The 12,649-nt window shown below is 53.3% G+C and overlaps 1 protein-coding gene across 6 annotated transcripts in view; it reads left to right on the top strand.

The window, feature by feature from the left end:
* Window positions 1-12,649, top strand: part of CACNA1A (calcium voltage-gated channel subunit alpha1 A) — a 211,941-nt gene that overhangs the window by 142,625 nt on the left and 56,667 nt on the right. For all 6 annotated transcript variants that reach the window (XM_073887694.1, XM_025863270.2, XM_025863269.2 and 3 more), the window contains 4 exons: window positions 4,534-4,997; window positions 6,702-6,840; window positions 8,384-8,513; window positions 11,983-12,042. In XM_073887694.1, coding sequence (XP_073743795.1) covers window positions 4,534-4,997; window positions 6,702-6,840; window positions 8,384-8,513; window positions 11,983-12,042 — 793 coding nt within the window. The remainder of the gene's footprint in view (window positions 1-4,533; window positions 4,998-6,701; window positions 6,841-8,383; window positions 8,514-11,982; window positions 12,043-12,649) is intronic.

Below are 12,649 nucleotides of genomic sequence, written 5' to 3'. Positions count from 1 at the left end.
CTGCCTCTCCCCCGATTACACCTTCATCTCCTCCCCAGCTTTAAATGGCCCCCTGAAGCTCTCACAAGCTCACCCCAGTGAAAAGTGGACGGAAGCACATTCTATTTCATTCATTCTACATCGTTCAGCAGCCACTGACCCCAGATCCCCCACCCCAGGTGGCTGAGCCCAGTGGCACCCCAGGGCGACCAAAGCGAATGTAGCTCTCTCCCCACCTCCCAGGAAAACCCTGCGGGTCCCAGAGCGGCTGCCACTCCCCGTACCCGGGCAGTGCCTCCTGCTGGACATGGCTGAGTAGGGGCAGCTCTTGCCAAGACCTGCGCCACCCCGGAATTAACCTCTGGGCTCTCTGAGCCCTAGTTCCACCTGCTGCCATCACCATGAAACCCACTCCCCAGAAAGAGCAAGAGGAGATCCTGGACCTCTGAGCCTCATAGAGTCTATACTGCCTTAGAATCTGTAAGACCAGAGTCCAGCCCAGCCCTTTCCCGGCTGGGTGACACCTGGCAATGGCCTTTGCCTCTCCGGGCCTCAGTTTCCTCATCTGTAAAATGGGCCTGATCCTAATCCCACCTCCAGTGGTGGTGGCTGTGGGGATTAAACGAGGTAATACACATAGGTCCTTAGGACATGGTGGCATCAGGAAGCAGGACCATCCTCTGCACCTGGGGGCCTGAGCACGCCCCGGGCAAGGTGTCCATAGCCCTTGGGAGAAGGATGCTGAAGTGATTAGCTGGCAGAGGGACGCGGTGCAGGGCAGGGTTATGCAACCAGCTGCCTATTCCGGGCAGATGATGCACATCCCCAAGAGGGAAGGGGGAAGGGGCCTGACTTCAAAGTTTTCTGCCCCTTTTGAGTTCTCCTTGGAGATGCTTGGCAGTGAAGCCTCCTGGAGACTAGATGTGAGGCCTCTGCAGGCTGAGCTTGGTCCGACTTGCAGCAGACAGAGGTGGCAGAGGGAGCCAAGATGCTCTCGGTCCTGGGCGCAAGGCTGACGTCCCCGTGAGGTGTGCCACGGTCTCAGCCACTGTATTCTTTAGTATAACCTCTTTACGTGGTGCCCGAAGGAGCTAGGTTCTCTTTGAAATAGTAATTTACCCGAACCTGCTTTGTGCTAGGGATAGCTCTCTCTTTAAAAAAAAAAAAAAAAAATCTGTAGGAACAATGAGGAAACAGTGCCAGCCAGATTTTCATCTCATGGACAACTTCTCACAAAGGACCAGGAGTGGGTTCGAATTAGGAACTTATTTGTGGGCTGCGTCAGACGTTGGGGATATATAGGTGTAGACCTTGCCTACCCGTGCCATTACAGCTGATGCTCGCTGTCCAGGCACCCACCGTCCGAGGTTCCCAGGGCTGTTGGCAGTGCTGGGGGCTCGGTCCTCCCGGGCCGATAGACACATCACTGCACACTCTGCCTCCAGCTTTGCACCCCTCCGCCTCTGTGTCCTCTCTCCTTCTCTTCCGAGGACTGGTCATTGCATTCAGGGCCCACCCTGATCTGGGATGACCTCATCTCACGATCCTTTTTTTTTTTTTTAAGCTTTTTATTTATTTGAGAGTGAGAAGGAGAGAACACAAGCGGTGGGGTGGCGGGGAGGAGGCGGGAGGAGAGGGGCAGAGGGAGAGGGAGAAACAGATTTCCCACTGAGCAGGGAGCCCAAATCAGGGCTTGATCCCAGGACCCTGGGATCATGACCTGAGCCACGTAGGCTCCCGTCATCTCACAATCCTTAACCTAATTACATCTGCAAAGGCCCTTTCTCCAAATAAGGCCACATTCATGGTTTCCAGGTGGACGTATCTTTTGAGGGGCCACCATTCTGACCATTATAGTCTGCCCTCTGGCTCCTCCCCCCACCAAGATATATGTCCATTTCACGTGCAGAATACACTCACCCCATCCCAACATCCCCAGAAGTCTTAGCCTGTTACAACATCAGCTCAGAAATCCTACATCCCATCATCTAAGTTGGGTATGGGTGAGACTCTGGGTATGGATCCATTTGGAGGCCAAATCCCCTCCCATCTGTGGACATGAACTAGAAGACAAATTCTCTGCCCCCAGAATACGGGGGTGGGACGGGCACAGGGTAGAGACTCCTATTCCAAAAGGGAGACACTGGGAAGGATAAAGGGTCACTGGTCCCAGAAAGGTTCTAAACCAGGCAGGGAAGATTCCATCGGGTTCTGGGTCCAGGAGTCATTTTTACACCTGATCCTCACAGGGACCCAAGGAGGTTACCACGCCTTTGTGACGGATGAGGAACAATGCTGAGTAACTTGCCAGTGGTTATGTAGCAACTCAGCTTCAGGATCCCCACTGTAGTCTCCAAGTTATAGGGAAGGTTCTGCTACTCTAGCCCCAATTTAAAGACAAGGGACTTGGGGCTCAGAGAAGTTAATCAAACTACAGAGGGTCACACAGCTAGTGAGGGGCTTTGCTGAGACTCAAGCCAGGTCAGTCTGGTCCACTCATGTGACTGAGAAGTGAGAAAACCGGCTGGGCCTGTCCTTCGCCCCCTGCAGCCTCAGAGAGACAAATCTGAAAATAAATTACCCCGTCTCTCTTCTGCTTCCTAAAAACACTGTGGACTTTGGCAAGTTAAAATGCAAAATTGAAACGAGGAAGTGTTAGGTGGATTTAGGGTTCCAGATTGGGCTTGGGCTTTGATGCCTGCTATTGCACCTGATCTCCCAGGGGGTCAATGAACATGTGCAACCTCAGAAAATCGTCTTCTGCTATGACTTGGCTTCTCCAGGACTCAGTTTCCTCATCTGCATAATGGGACTAACAGTACTGCCCCCTGCCCACAATGATTCTAAGGACTGGAAGAGCTGGTGTGTGTAGCCTGGCCCACGGCAGGTGCTCAGTACACGTGAGCTATAACAAGAAGTAGAGGATAGAGGAAGCAGAACTGGGGTTGCCTTTAAGAAGAGCCCGAGAGATAAGTTTCAGATTGCAAAGCCCTCCAGGGAGAGATGTCGTTGAGATTATAAACCACAAATATCCTGGGGTTTCCAGGGAACAGACTTGCCAGGGACAGCGCCCAGGAGCTAGGGAAGGATGAGACCCCTCATCTGAGGACCGAGGGTCTAAAGGGGCATCTGAAAGCAAACAGCAAACTTGGGGACCAAACTCTCAGGGAGCTGACCGGGAGCCAGATCCACTTTGGCGCAGGCAGGCAGAGCCGAGGCCAGCTGAGGACGGACATGCAGCCGGGAGGCACCAGACAGGCTCCAGAGCCCAGCCACCCTCACTGGGGCCACAGCTTCTGGGGTGTCTGGCAAGCTAGGGGTGAGTGTGCAGATGGGAGGAGGCAGGGGTTGATGGGAGGTCTGGGCCTGTGGGACTTCTGGGCTTCAGCATCCTCTTCTGAAAAATGGGGGCATTTGCTTATTATGTGATGAAAAGTGACCAAACATTTGCCATGTGCCAGGCCCCGTTCTGGGCACCGGAATCACAGCTGTGAACAAGAAAGACAAAAATTAACCACTTGGCTCGAAGAGCGGATGTCCCAAAGGGCATTGGGGTAGAAAAAGCCCAGCCAGGACTGTTAACATTTTTCTCTCCTCTCCCATTGCACCGAACACTCAGACTCTTCTCCTGTCCATCTGCATAGTGTTAACCATTTGAGTAGCTGAGGCACCAAACTCCTACCCAGCTTGTCTCCCCCACTATCCACCTCCAGCCACACCAGCCTCCTGAAACTCAACAAGCTTGTCCCTGTTTCAGGACCTTTGCCCTGGCTGTTCCTTCTGCCTGGAATGCTCATCACGCTTGTATCCCCATGAAAAATTATCATGTTCATTTACCAGCTGTGTGGCCTTAGATAAGAGACTTAACCTCACTGAGCTTCAGTGTCCTCATCTGGAAAACGGGGCTAGTAATTGCTCCTCATGGGGCTGAGGATGAAGGGGTTCTTATAAGCCGAGTGCTTAGAGCAGCACTGAGAGCTTTGTTACTGGAGCATTTGCTGTTATTACGTTTATTATTGTTTATTATGTTTACTTGCATGTACTGCATGCTCCCCCTAACTGGAATGTTGGGAGAGGACATAAATACCTCAGGCACGTTAAGCCATGAGGCAGTTCTACCCCTAAAGAGATGGTGGCCCCGTGTCTGCTTTAGCACCCCTGAAAACACTGTGAGCCCCAGCCCCGCCCAGGAGCTCCCGGGGGGCCTGTAGGCAGAGGCAGGGAGCTTCGAGGTGGAGGAAGCCAGGCTCTGGCAAAAAGTTATTTTACCCTCGGGTTTCTCCCCATGGGAGTAGCCTCGTCCCCCAGGAAACAGTAGGAGAAACACCACACTGAAACCCGGGGGGGCGGGCCATTACACTTACGTGGGGTGGTGATCTCTGAGCAGGAGTCAGCCGGGGCCCTCTTGTGCGAGGCCCTGGGGAGCTCCGGGACGTGGCCTCTCTGGGTCCAAGAGTGCCCCTTGAAGGGCAGAAGCTAAGGCAGGGTCCAGAACGTTCGATCTGTTATTCTAACTCAGTTATGGGTCCTTTCTCGTTGGCCTGCCTTCCACAGAGAGAACCAGGGGCCCGGGGTCCCCGTGTCGGGCCCTAACCTGTCGACCACCCGGCCAATCCAGCAGGACCTGGGCCGCCAAGAGCCACCGCTGGCTGAGGACATCGACAACATGAGGAACAACAAGCTGGCCACCTCGGGGTCGGCCGGCACCCATGACAGCCTCGGCCGCCCTGGCCTGCCCCAGAGCCCCGCCAGGACCGGGAACAGCACCGACCCCGGCCCAGCACTGGCCCCGCCTGCCGCGGCCACCAACCCCCAGAATGCCGCCAGCCGCCGGACACCCAACAACCCGGGGGACCCGTCCGACCCAGGCCTCCCCAAGACCCCTGAAAACAGCCTTATCGTCACCAACCCCAGCAGCACCCAGACCAACTCAGCAAAGACTGCCAGGAAACCCGACCACACCACGGTGGACATCCCCCCGGCCTGCCCGCCCCCCCTCAACCACACCGTCGTCCAAGGTGAGACCCCCACCACCCCCTGTCACCGGGGGGGGGGGGCACCCGGTGTCCCTGGGGCCGACAGGGTGAGCAGGGCTGCCTGGACCCAATCCCTGCAGGCTTGGCTGGGTGACCCTAGTCAGTGACCCTACCTCTCTGGCCTCAGTTTCTTCCTCTCAAAATGGGTATAGATGTGGTTTCCTGCCCCACGGGACTGCTGGGAGGGTTAAATGAGATAATATGCCGCAGTGCCGGGCACATGGCCCCTGAGGAGGTTTAGGGATATTGCTTGCATCGCATATTCCCATAAGGAAGCCAGGAAGCCACTGTGTTTGACAAGCAGTGGATCCTTTTAATGGAAATCGAGGGGGCATCAGATGATTCCCCAGACCAGCGCTGTCCGAAAGAAATGCGAGATGGGCTACGTGTGTAGTTTTAAACTTTCCAGTAGCCATATTGAAAGAAAGAAAGGAGAGAAGGAGGAAGGAGGAGTGATTTAAGAAAAGAGGGGCACCTGGGTGGCTCAGTCAGTTAAGCGTCTGACTCTTGATTTCAGCTCAGGTCATGATTTCAGGGTCGTGAGATCGAGCCCCGCGTCAGGCTCTGCCCTGGGAGTGGAGCCCGCTTAGGATTCTCCCTCTCCTTTGCTCCGTGCCCCTCCCTTAAAAAAAAAACAAAAACAAAAAAGAAATAGGTGAAAGGAACTTTAATCACATTTAACCCAAAGTGTTATTTATTTGTATCCACCTCAAGGTGTAATCAACATTTTTAACGTTATTAAGCAGCTACTTTATGTTCTTTGTCTTGTACTCTGTCTTAGAAATTCGGTGTGTTTTACACGTACAACGTATGGAGGTTTGGAGTAGCCACTGTTCAAGTGTTGTACAGTGCAGGTCTAGGCCCTTGAGGGGATTGGCAGTTTGTGACCTCCCTCCAAGCCCCCCACCATGTAAGATTGGGGTCAGAGAAGCAGTGAGAATTTAGAAATGGCCCACTGAGCTAGTTATTCCCGAAGATGGTAACAAAAACCCGGTTTCTCTAGTGCCGGCTCTGTGCAGGAGATTTCCGTGAGTTTGCTTGATAAACACTCACCATAGTTCTATAAGGTGGATCCTGTCATTGTGCCCATTTTATAGATGAAAATACTGAGGTTCAGAGAAACTCAGCCTGCCCACAGACACATAGCAAGGTTAGGCTGCAGAATCAATGCTTGGAAGGGTAGTGGCCCTTGCCATCAAGAGAGCGGTATTCATGGGGGGAGACCCTGCAGTTTGACAAAGGGAGAGCTTAGTATTATCATCTGTAAAGTGGGTCTATCGGGCCTCATGCTACCTACCTCCAAGTGATGGTATGAAGATCCAACGGGATGAGGGCAGGTTTGTGTTAACATCCTGTGAACATCCCACCAGACTCAAGGCTATCGGGTGGTTGAGAGCAGGCACTCTGGGACCAGGTTCAAATCCCAGCTTTGCCACATCCCAGCCATGTGACCTTAGGCACGTCGCTTCACCTCTCTGTGCTAGTTTCATCCTCTGTAAAGTGGAGATCATAAAGTACCAACCTCACAGGGTCATGTGAGTACTTAATGGCCTAATGTGGTGCCTGGCGCATTGTAGGCACTTTATAAACGTCAGCTGCTTATTGTCTGCTCTGGGGAGCAGACGGGAGCCCAGAGGCTTATGGGAAATCATGGAGGGAGCCCTGTGTCGGTTCTTGTCCCCACAGTGAACAAAAACGCCAACCCAGACCCACTGCCAAAAAAGGAAGAAGAGAAGAAGGAAGAGGAAGAAGACGACCCTGGGGAAGACGGCCCCAAGCCCATGCCTCCCTACAGCTCCATGTTTATCCTCTCTACGACCAACCCGTGAGTATGGCCTGTGGCCAGGGCAGGGGGCCTGGGGCTCCCACCGGGTTGGTGGAAGTCAAGCCAGAGGGCAGGCCCACACAGAGGGTAATGGGGAGAGTGGCCTCCAAGATCACCATTAGGCCATAGGGGATTTTTGAGCAAATGAAAAAAATGATGCCCTTTTCTTAAGTCCTGTAAGAGAGAAGTTTCTCATAAAGTACTGATTTGGGGGGGAAAGACCCCTTCTGGCCATCAGCTAGAAATCATTATCATAAATATTCAAATCTACACCATCTGTAATGTGAGAGGCACCCCTAGGAAATGGTTGCCTTATGCAGTGTGCAACCTATACAATCATACATGGTGGCCCTGGTCCCTGAGCTCTTGCTCCTAACCTCTGGTCTGCAAGGATTTGGATTCTAGGCGGACGGTCTCTGAGTTCCATAGCCCTTTGTCTTGGGCATCCTTGAGGAGGATAGATTATTTAGGAGAGAAAGTTATTACATGTGTCTCACCATGACTTCTTTAAGGATTGCATTTTTCCAAAGGATATTTCTTGAATCTCTGGTCCCTCAAAATGCTTCCTGACAAAGAAAAATCATGTCAGAGAAACTGGGCGAGAACTACTTTCTCTAATCTTCCTCTTGAGACACTTGAGTCTCATCTTATGCGCTTCCTTTTTTATTTGGGTTTACTAGGAAAACATTTATATGGTATTTAGTGCCAGGCACTGTTGTGAGTGCTTTACAAATTAAAAAAAAAAAATTCTCATAATAACCCTATGAGATTTGTACTATGCTTATGCCCATTTAACAAATGAAGTAACTGAGGCCCAGAGAGGTGAAGTTACCTGTCCAAGGTCATACAGCAGGCAAGTGGAAGATTCCAAACAGACCGATGCCAGCATCCCTGTTCTTACCCACTCAGCTTTGTTGCCATCCACACAACTTTATGACATATTTATAAATATTATTAGCTCCACTTAAGAGATTAAGTACTTAATGTACTATCCCATTACCACATCAAAGTCTCTGCTAAGGCCTGCGATTTATAACTTCAGTAACTTTCTGGAGCCCCTACTATGTGCCAGGTATATATTAACATTTTTGATCTTCACATTCTTGTAAGGTAGGCACCATGATTATGGCCATTTCGTGGATGAAAGCACTGAGGCACAGAGGGGATAAGTAACTTGCCTAAGGTCACTCAATTAATAAGAAAAAAAAGAAGAAGAAGAAATTTTCGTCTCCTACAGAGTCAGGGATAATATTTCTTCAACTCAGTCTGGGAATCACGATTTTCCAAGAGGGTTGTTTGGAAGTGATAGGAACTTAACAGGGCCTGTGAATATCTTCCCTGGCTGGGGGCCCCCCTACCTTCTTGGGGTTCCATGACCCCCATGAGGGCCCCCAGATGGAGGATCTTGATACTTTGTTGGGCATGGGACCTTGGGCATTAGAGGTCTCGGGGAGTGGTAGGTGACATAAGGAGATCACAGAAGGAAAGGGTTTCTAAGCCCACAATCTCAGTGGACCTCTGCACACCCACCTGTCCCCAACAGCCTGCGCCGCCTGTGCCATTACATCCTGAATCTGCGCTACTTTGAGATGTGCATCCTCATGGTCATCGCCATGAGCAGCATTGCCCTGGCAGCTGAGGACCCCGTGCAGCCCAACGCACCACGAAACAATGTGAGTCCCGCCCCACAGACCCCTTCCTGGCCGGGCTCCTCTGTTACAGGCTCCTCTGCCCTGCACCCTAAAAGCTGATTGCCATGGTGGAAGGCATGTCAGGGGTACGCCCTGGGCACAGCCCTGGGCACGGCACAGCCACTGGTTGGGAGGGGAAGTTCTGATGTGCTTGGGGGCAGGCTGTTCCTTGAGGAGGCAATGGCTCTGTGCACTTGGCCGGGGAAAAGGTGGCCTCCAGCAGGTGGGGCTGGAAATTGCTGGAATCCTTCCGAGAGGGAGTGAGGCTGGCATTACATGCAGGGACCCATGCTGTGCCCGGCAGGTAGGAAGGACGCAGGCACAGGACCCCACGGCCAATCCCCTCGGCAGCCAGGTCTCACCAAACAGACTTCTGGGTTTGGACATGAGCTTCGAAAGAAAGGACTATTTTGACTCAGGAAACCCAGCCTACACTTGTAGCTTTCTGGAGAGCTCAAAAGCTCTCCCTTTAGAGGTCCAGGGTCTGTGAGCGGATCCTGTTAATTGAGTGCTTGCTGTATTCCAGGCACAACCCCAGGCACTTGGCGCGTAAGCTCTCCCAGGTATCCCCACATGTGACAGATGGGGAAACTGAGGCTCAGGAAGGCTAAGTGACCCGGTCAAGATCACACAGCACAATTCCAACTCTGCCTCCCCTAGGGCTCCCGCTGCTTCCTTCAACCGTCTCTGTTTATTGAGCACCTACTGTGTGCACGGCTCCCCTTGAGTCCTGCCAAGCGAGAATGAGTGTGTGCCTGTGGTTGAGAGGGGGAACAGGCGGGGGCGTGGCAGATTCTAGACTGGCAGCAGCAGCCTCTGCCCCAGCTCCTTCCTGCCCCCCATCGCTGCCCCCCCCCCGCCCAGAGCCAAAGGGATCTTGTCCGCTGGGAGCTGGGCCCTGCCACCCTCGCTAAATAGGTTAGGAGCCTGGCGAGGCTGCCAAGCCCCATAAATCAAGCATGCCCGACAGCAGCTTACCTTGCACTTTCCCTTCCTCTGCAGGCCTGGCAGGGCGATGGGGGAGTCAGAAGGAAAGAATTAGAACAAGGCTCCCAGAAGAAACTAGTACCAGGGCAGGGCTGGGACTGTGCTCTGGTATCTCCTGCTGCCCGCTCTCCCCCAGGGACAGCAGGGAGCCAGGCCCGGGAGGGGGCATCCCGAAAGGGGTCAGCAAACCCCCTGCCGACTCTAGGAGATGGGAGAAGGCTCAGTCGCTGGCTGGTGGGGGTGGCACTGCGGTGCCCGGGCTGAGGGGATGCGTGGGCATGATTTTCTCCAGGGCAGAAAACCATAAGCGCAGTTTCTGGATCAGAAAATTTGCACACAGTCAGGCTTGCTAGATGCAGCCAGGCGTTTGCGGGACGATACAGTGACACTGGCATGGGTAGCATAGGGGTCTCCCGCTGCTCCACGGGTTTGTCAACACTTGGTGCTGGAGACTCTCATGCTTGGCAGACCTGGTGGGTATGGAGCGGAATCTCTCTGCAACTTTGATTTGCATTTCCCCAGGATAAATGAGTCTGAGAACATTGTTGGATTAAGCTGAACCACAGGAAATTGCCATGCGTAGAGGTCAGAGGATCGCCATATTCGATACAGTCAAACCTAATTTGTTGGTCTCTTGATTTCCTCTTGCCCGATCTAATTCATTCAGTTCTTCAGCATGAGATTCCCCTGACCACCTGGCCTGCCCTTCCCCCACTCCCTGCCTTCCGGTTTTCCCTCTCGGCCTTTCATTCATTGCTTTGTTTAGTTATTACTAAGTGAGCAACTAGTATGTGCCAGGCACAGAGCTAAGCATCAAGGATTGACAGGGTATGAAATGGTCGCTGCCTTCCCAGAGCTCACAGAGCACCAGGTCTTGGGCCATGCTGAGCCCTCCACCCAGTGCTCCTGAAATGCTTTCTCTGCACCCAGATACTTCCAGCCCCTTGCCCCTGTCGCCCCACCTCAGGAAGCCAGCCATCCTGGCCACTCTGGTCCCTGCTGGTCCTTCGAGCACCACACATAACGGGAATGTGAGTTGCAACCACACAGATCACAGAGCCCACTGCCCACAGGACCCAGTACAGTTCCAGCTACTCATACATTCATTCAACAAACATTTCTTGAGTGCCAGCTGTATGCTTGGGCCTGGATATTGAGCCAGAGACGCTACAGGGACAGCCAAACATCCATGCCTTCATGGGGCTGACGTCGGGTAGGGCACATGGACAATGAGATTACTAATAACTCTAACAAATTATAACAAATAATTTGCAAGGGTGGGTGGTAGACTCGTTAAGGGAAATCACAAGCACCAGGAAGTAGGATTGAAACAGGCAGGGCAAGGTGGCGCTGAGAAAGTGATATATGAGCCAAGCCATAAAGGAGGAGAGAGAGGGAATCTGGTGGGATGTGGGGAGGAGCATTCCAGGCAGAAGTAGCCTCCTGTGCAAAGGTCCTGAGGTGAAGACAGGGTGGCAGAACAGAGAGAGCAAAGGGGAGTGAGACGAGGTGAGGGCATAGAGATGAGCTGGCAGAGTGCTCGGGGCCTCTGGGGGGGGGGGGGGAGGCAAGGGCCACAGGAAGACTATGGCTTTTTCGTCAAGTGGGATCAGAGCCACAGAGGATTCTAGAGCAGAGAAGGACGCGAACCCAACTCAGCTGCTCACAGGCGTCCTCTGGTGGTGGGGCTCAGTAAATATCAGCTCTTTTCTAACATGAATCTGATGGAGTCAGCCCCCCGGGCATTTGCCACCTACCCGACACTGTGCCAGCACAATCACATCCTCACACGAAGGTCACACCAGAGACGTGCCATGACATGGCCTGGGAGGGGCCAGGTTGCAGACCGGTGCTCATCCAGGCAGAAACCACCCGGCCCTGGTCCTGTGTAAGGCGGGGGGTGAGGGGAGAACCACCCCACCATGGTGAGCATGTGGCCGCAGAACTGGGTGGGAGACCACAGTGGTGAGTTTGACCCCCAGGATCTGACTTAGACGGTTGGTCCTGTTTAGGAGACCCTCTGATTTCTCACCTAGGAGGCCCAACAGGTCAAGGGCATTGGGAGGTCAGACTCATCGCCAACAGGGATGCAGTCCTTCCCCAACTTCCCCAACTTCCCCAAGACCACCTTTACTTTATATTTGAGCTTTGGGCAAATAAGAAACCCTTCCCACTGGTAAGCCAACCGTCCTGAGTGATTTTGTTAGGACTTTGCTGCCATCTGCTGGACAGTTTCATACACAACATACAAATCTGTACTCTCAGACAGGATGGGGGGGCCCTTGGGCAGTGCACATCCTGCCCAACTGTATGTGGCAGCCATGTTTCCTCCTCTGCTTGGGAAAGTGTGTTCTTCGGGGACTTTACTGGAGACCACACACCCCACTGGGCAATCACTAGGTTCATAGGGACTCTGCTGGAGCAAACCAGTGATCTGCTGCCCCTTTGCTTTTATCCCCTACAGGTGCTGCGATATTTTGACTACGTTTTTACAGGCGTCTTTACCTTTGAGATGGTGATCAAGGTGAGTGCTGAGAGAGCCAGGGATCCAAGGGAAGCTTCACCCTCAAGAATGCCACCTTGGCACAGGTGGCTTGCCTGGGGGATTAGAAATGCTTGGTGTGTTGGAGCAGCAGCAAGGACTGGAAGGGGTGAGTGAGGAGAGCAGGGAAACCAGGGCAGGGAGATGAGAGCAGGGAAGTGACAGGGACAGATCCTGCAGGGCCTTGTGGGCCACAGGGAGGACTTTGACTTTTGCCCCAAGTGAGGTGGGAGCCATGGAAGGTTCTGAGCAGAGGAGGGACTTGACTCATGCCCATGCCCACGGGCACCCTCTGGCCTCGGGGAGGACAGACTTGAGGGAGGGGCAGGGCGGGTGGGAGCCAAGAGAACTAGGAGCAGGTGGCGATCGTACTGGTACTGGTCCAGGCAGAGGATGATGGGGGGCATTGGAGAAGTGTGGTGTTGGAGAAAGTGGGCAGATTCTTGGAAGGTTTGCCAATGGATTCCATGTGGGGAATGAGACAAAGAGGAGTCAAGGGGGAGCCCGAGGTTTGGACCTAAGAACCAGCAAGTCAGAACTGCCTCTCAGGAGGTGGAGAGGTACTCCCGCAGGACTCCCCCAGGACCTC

This window comes from Callorhinus ursinus, unplaced genomic scaffold (assembly GCF_003265705.2).
Source record: "Callorhinus ursinus isolate GAN/ISIS: 27379988/994484 unplaced genomic scaffold, GSC_fseal_2.0 scaffold82, whole genome shotgun sequence".
Classification (NCBI taxonomy): domain Eukaryota; kingdom Metazoa; phylum Chordata; class Mammalia; order Carnivora; family Otariidae; genus Callorhinus; species Callorhinus ursinus.
Note: the sequence above shows the minus strand (reverse complement) of the source record. Positions and strands in the feature narration are given on the sequence as shown.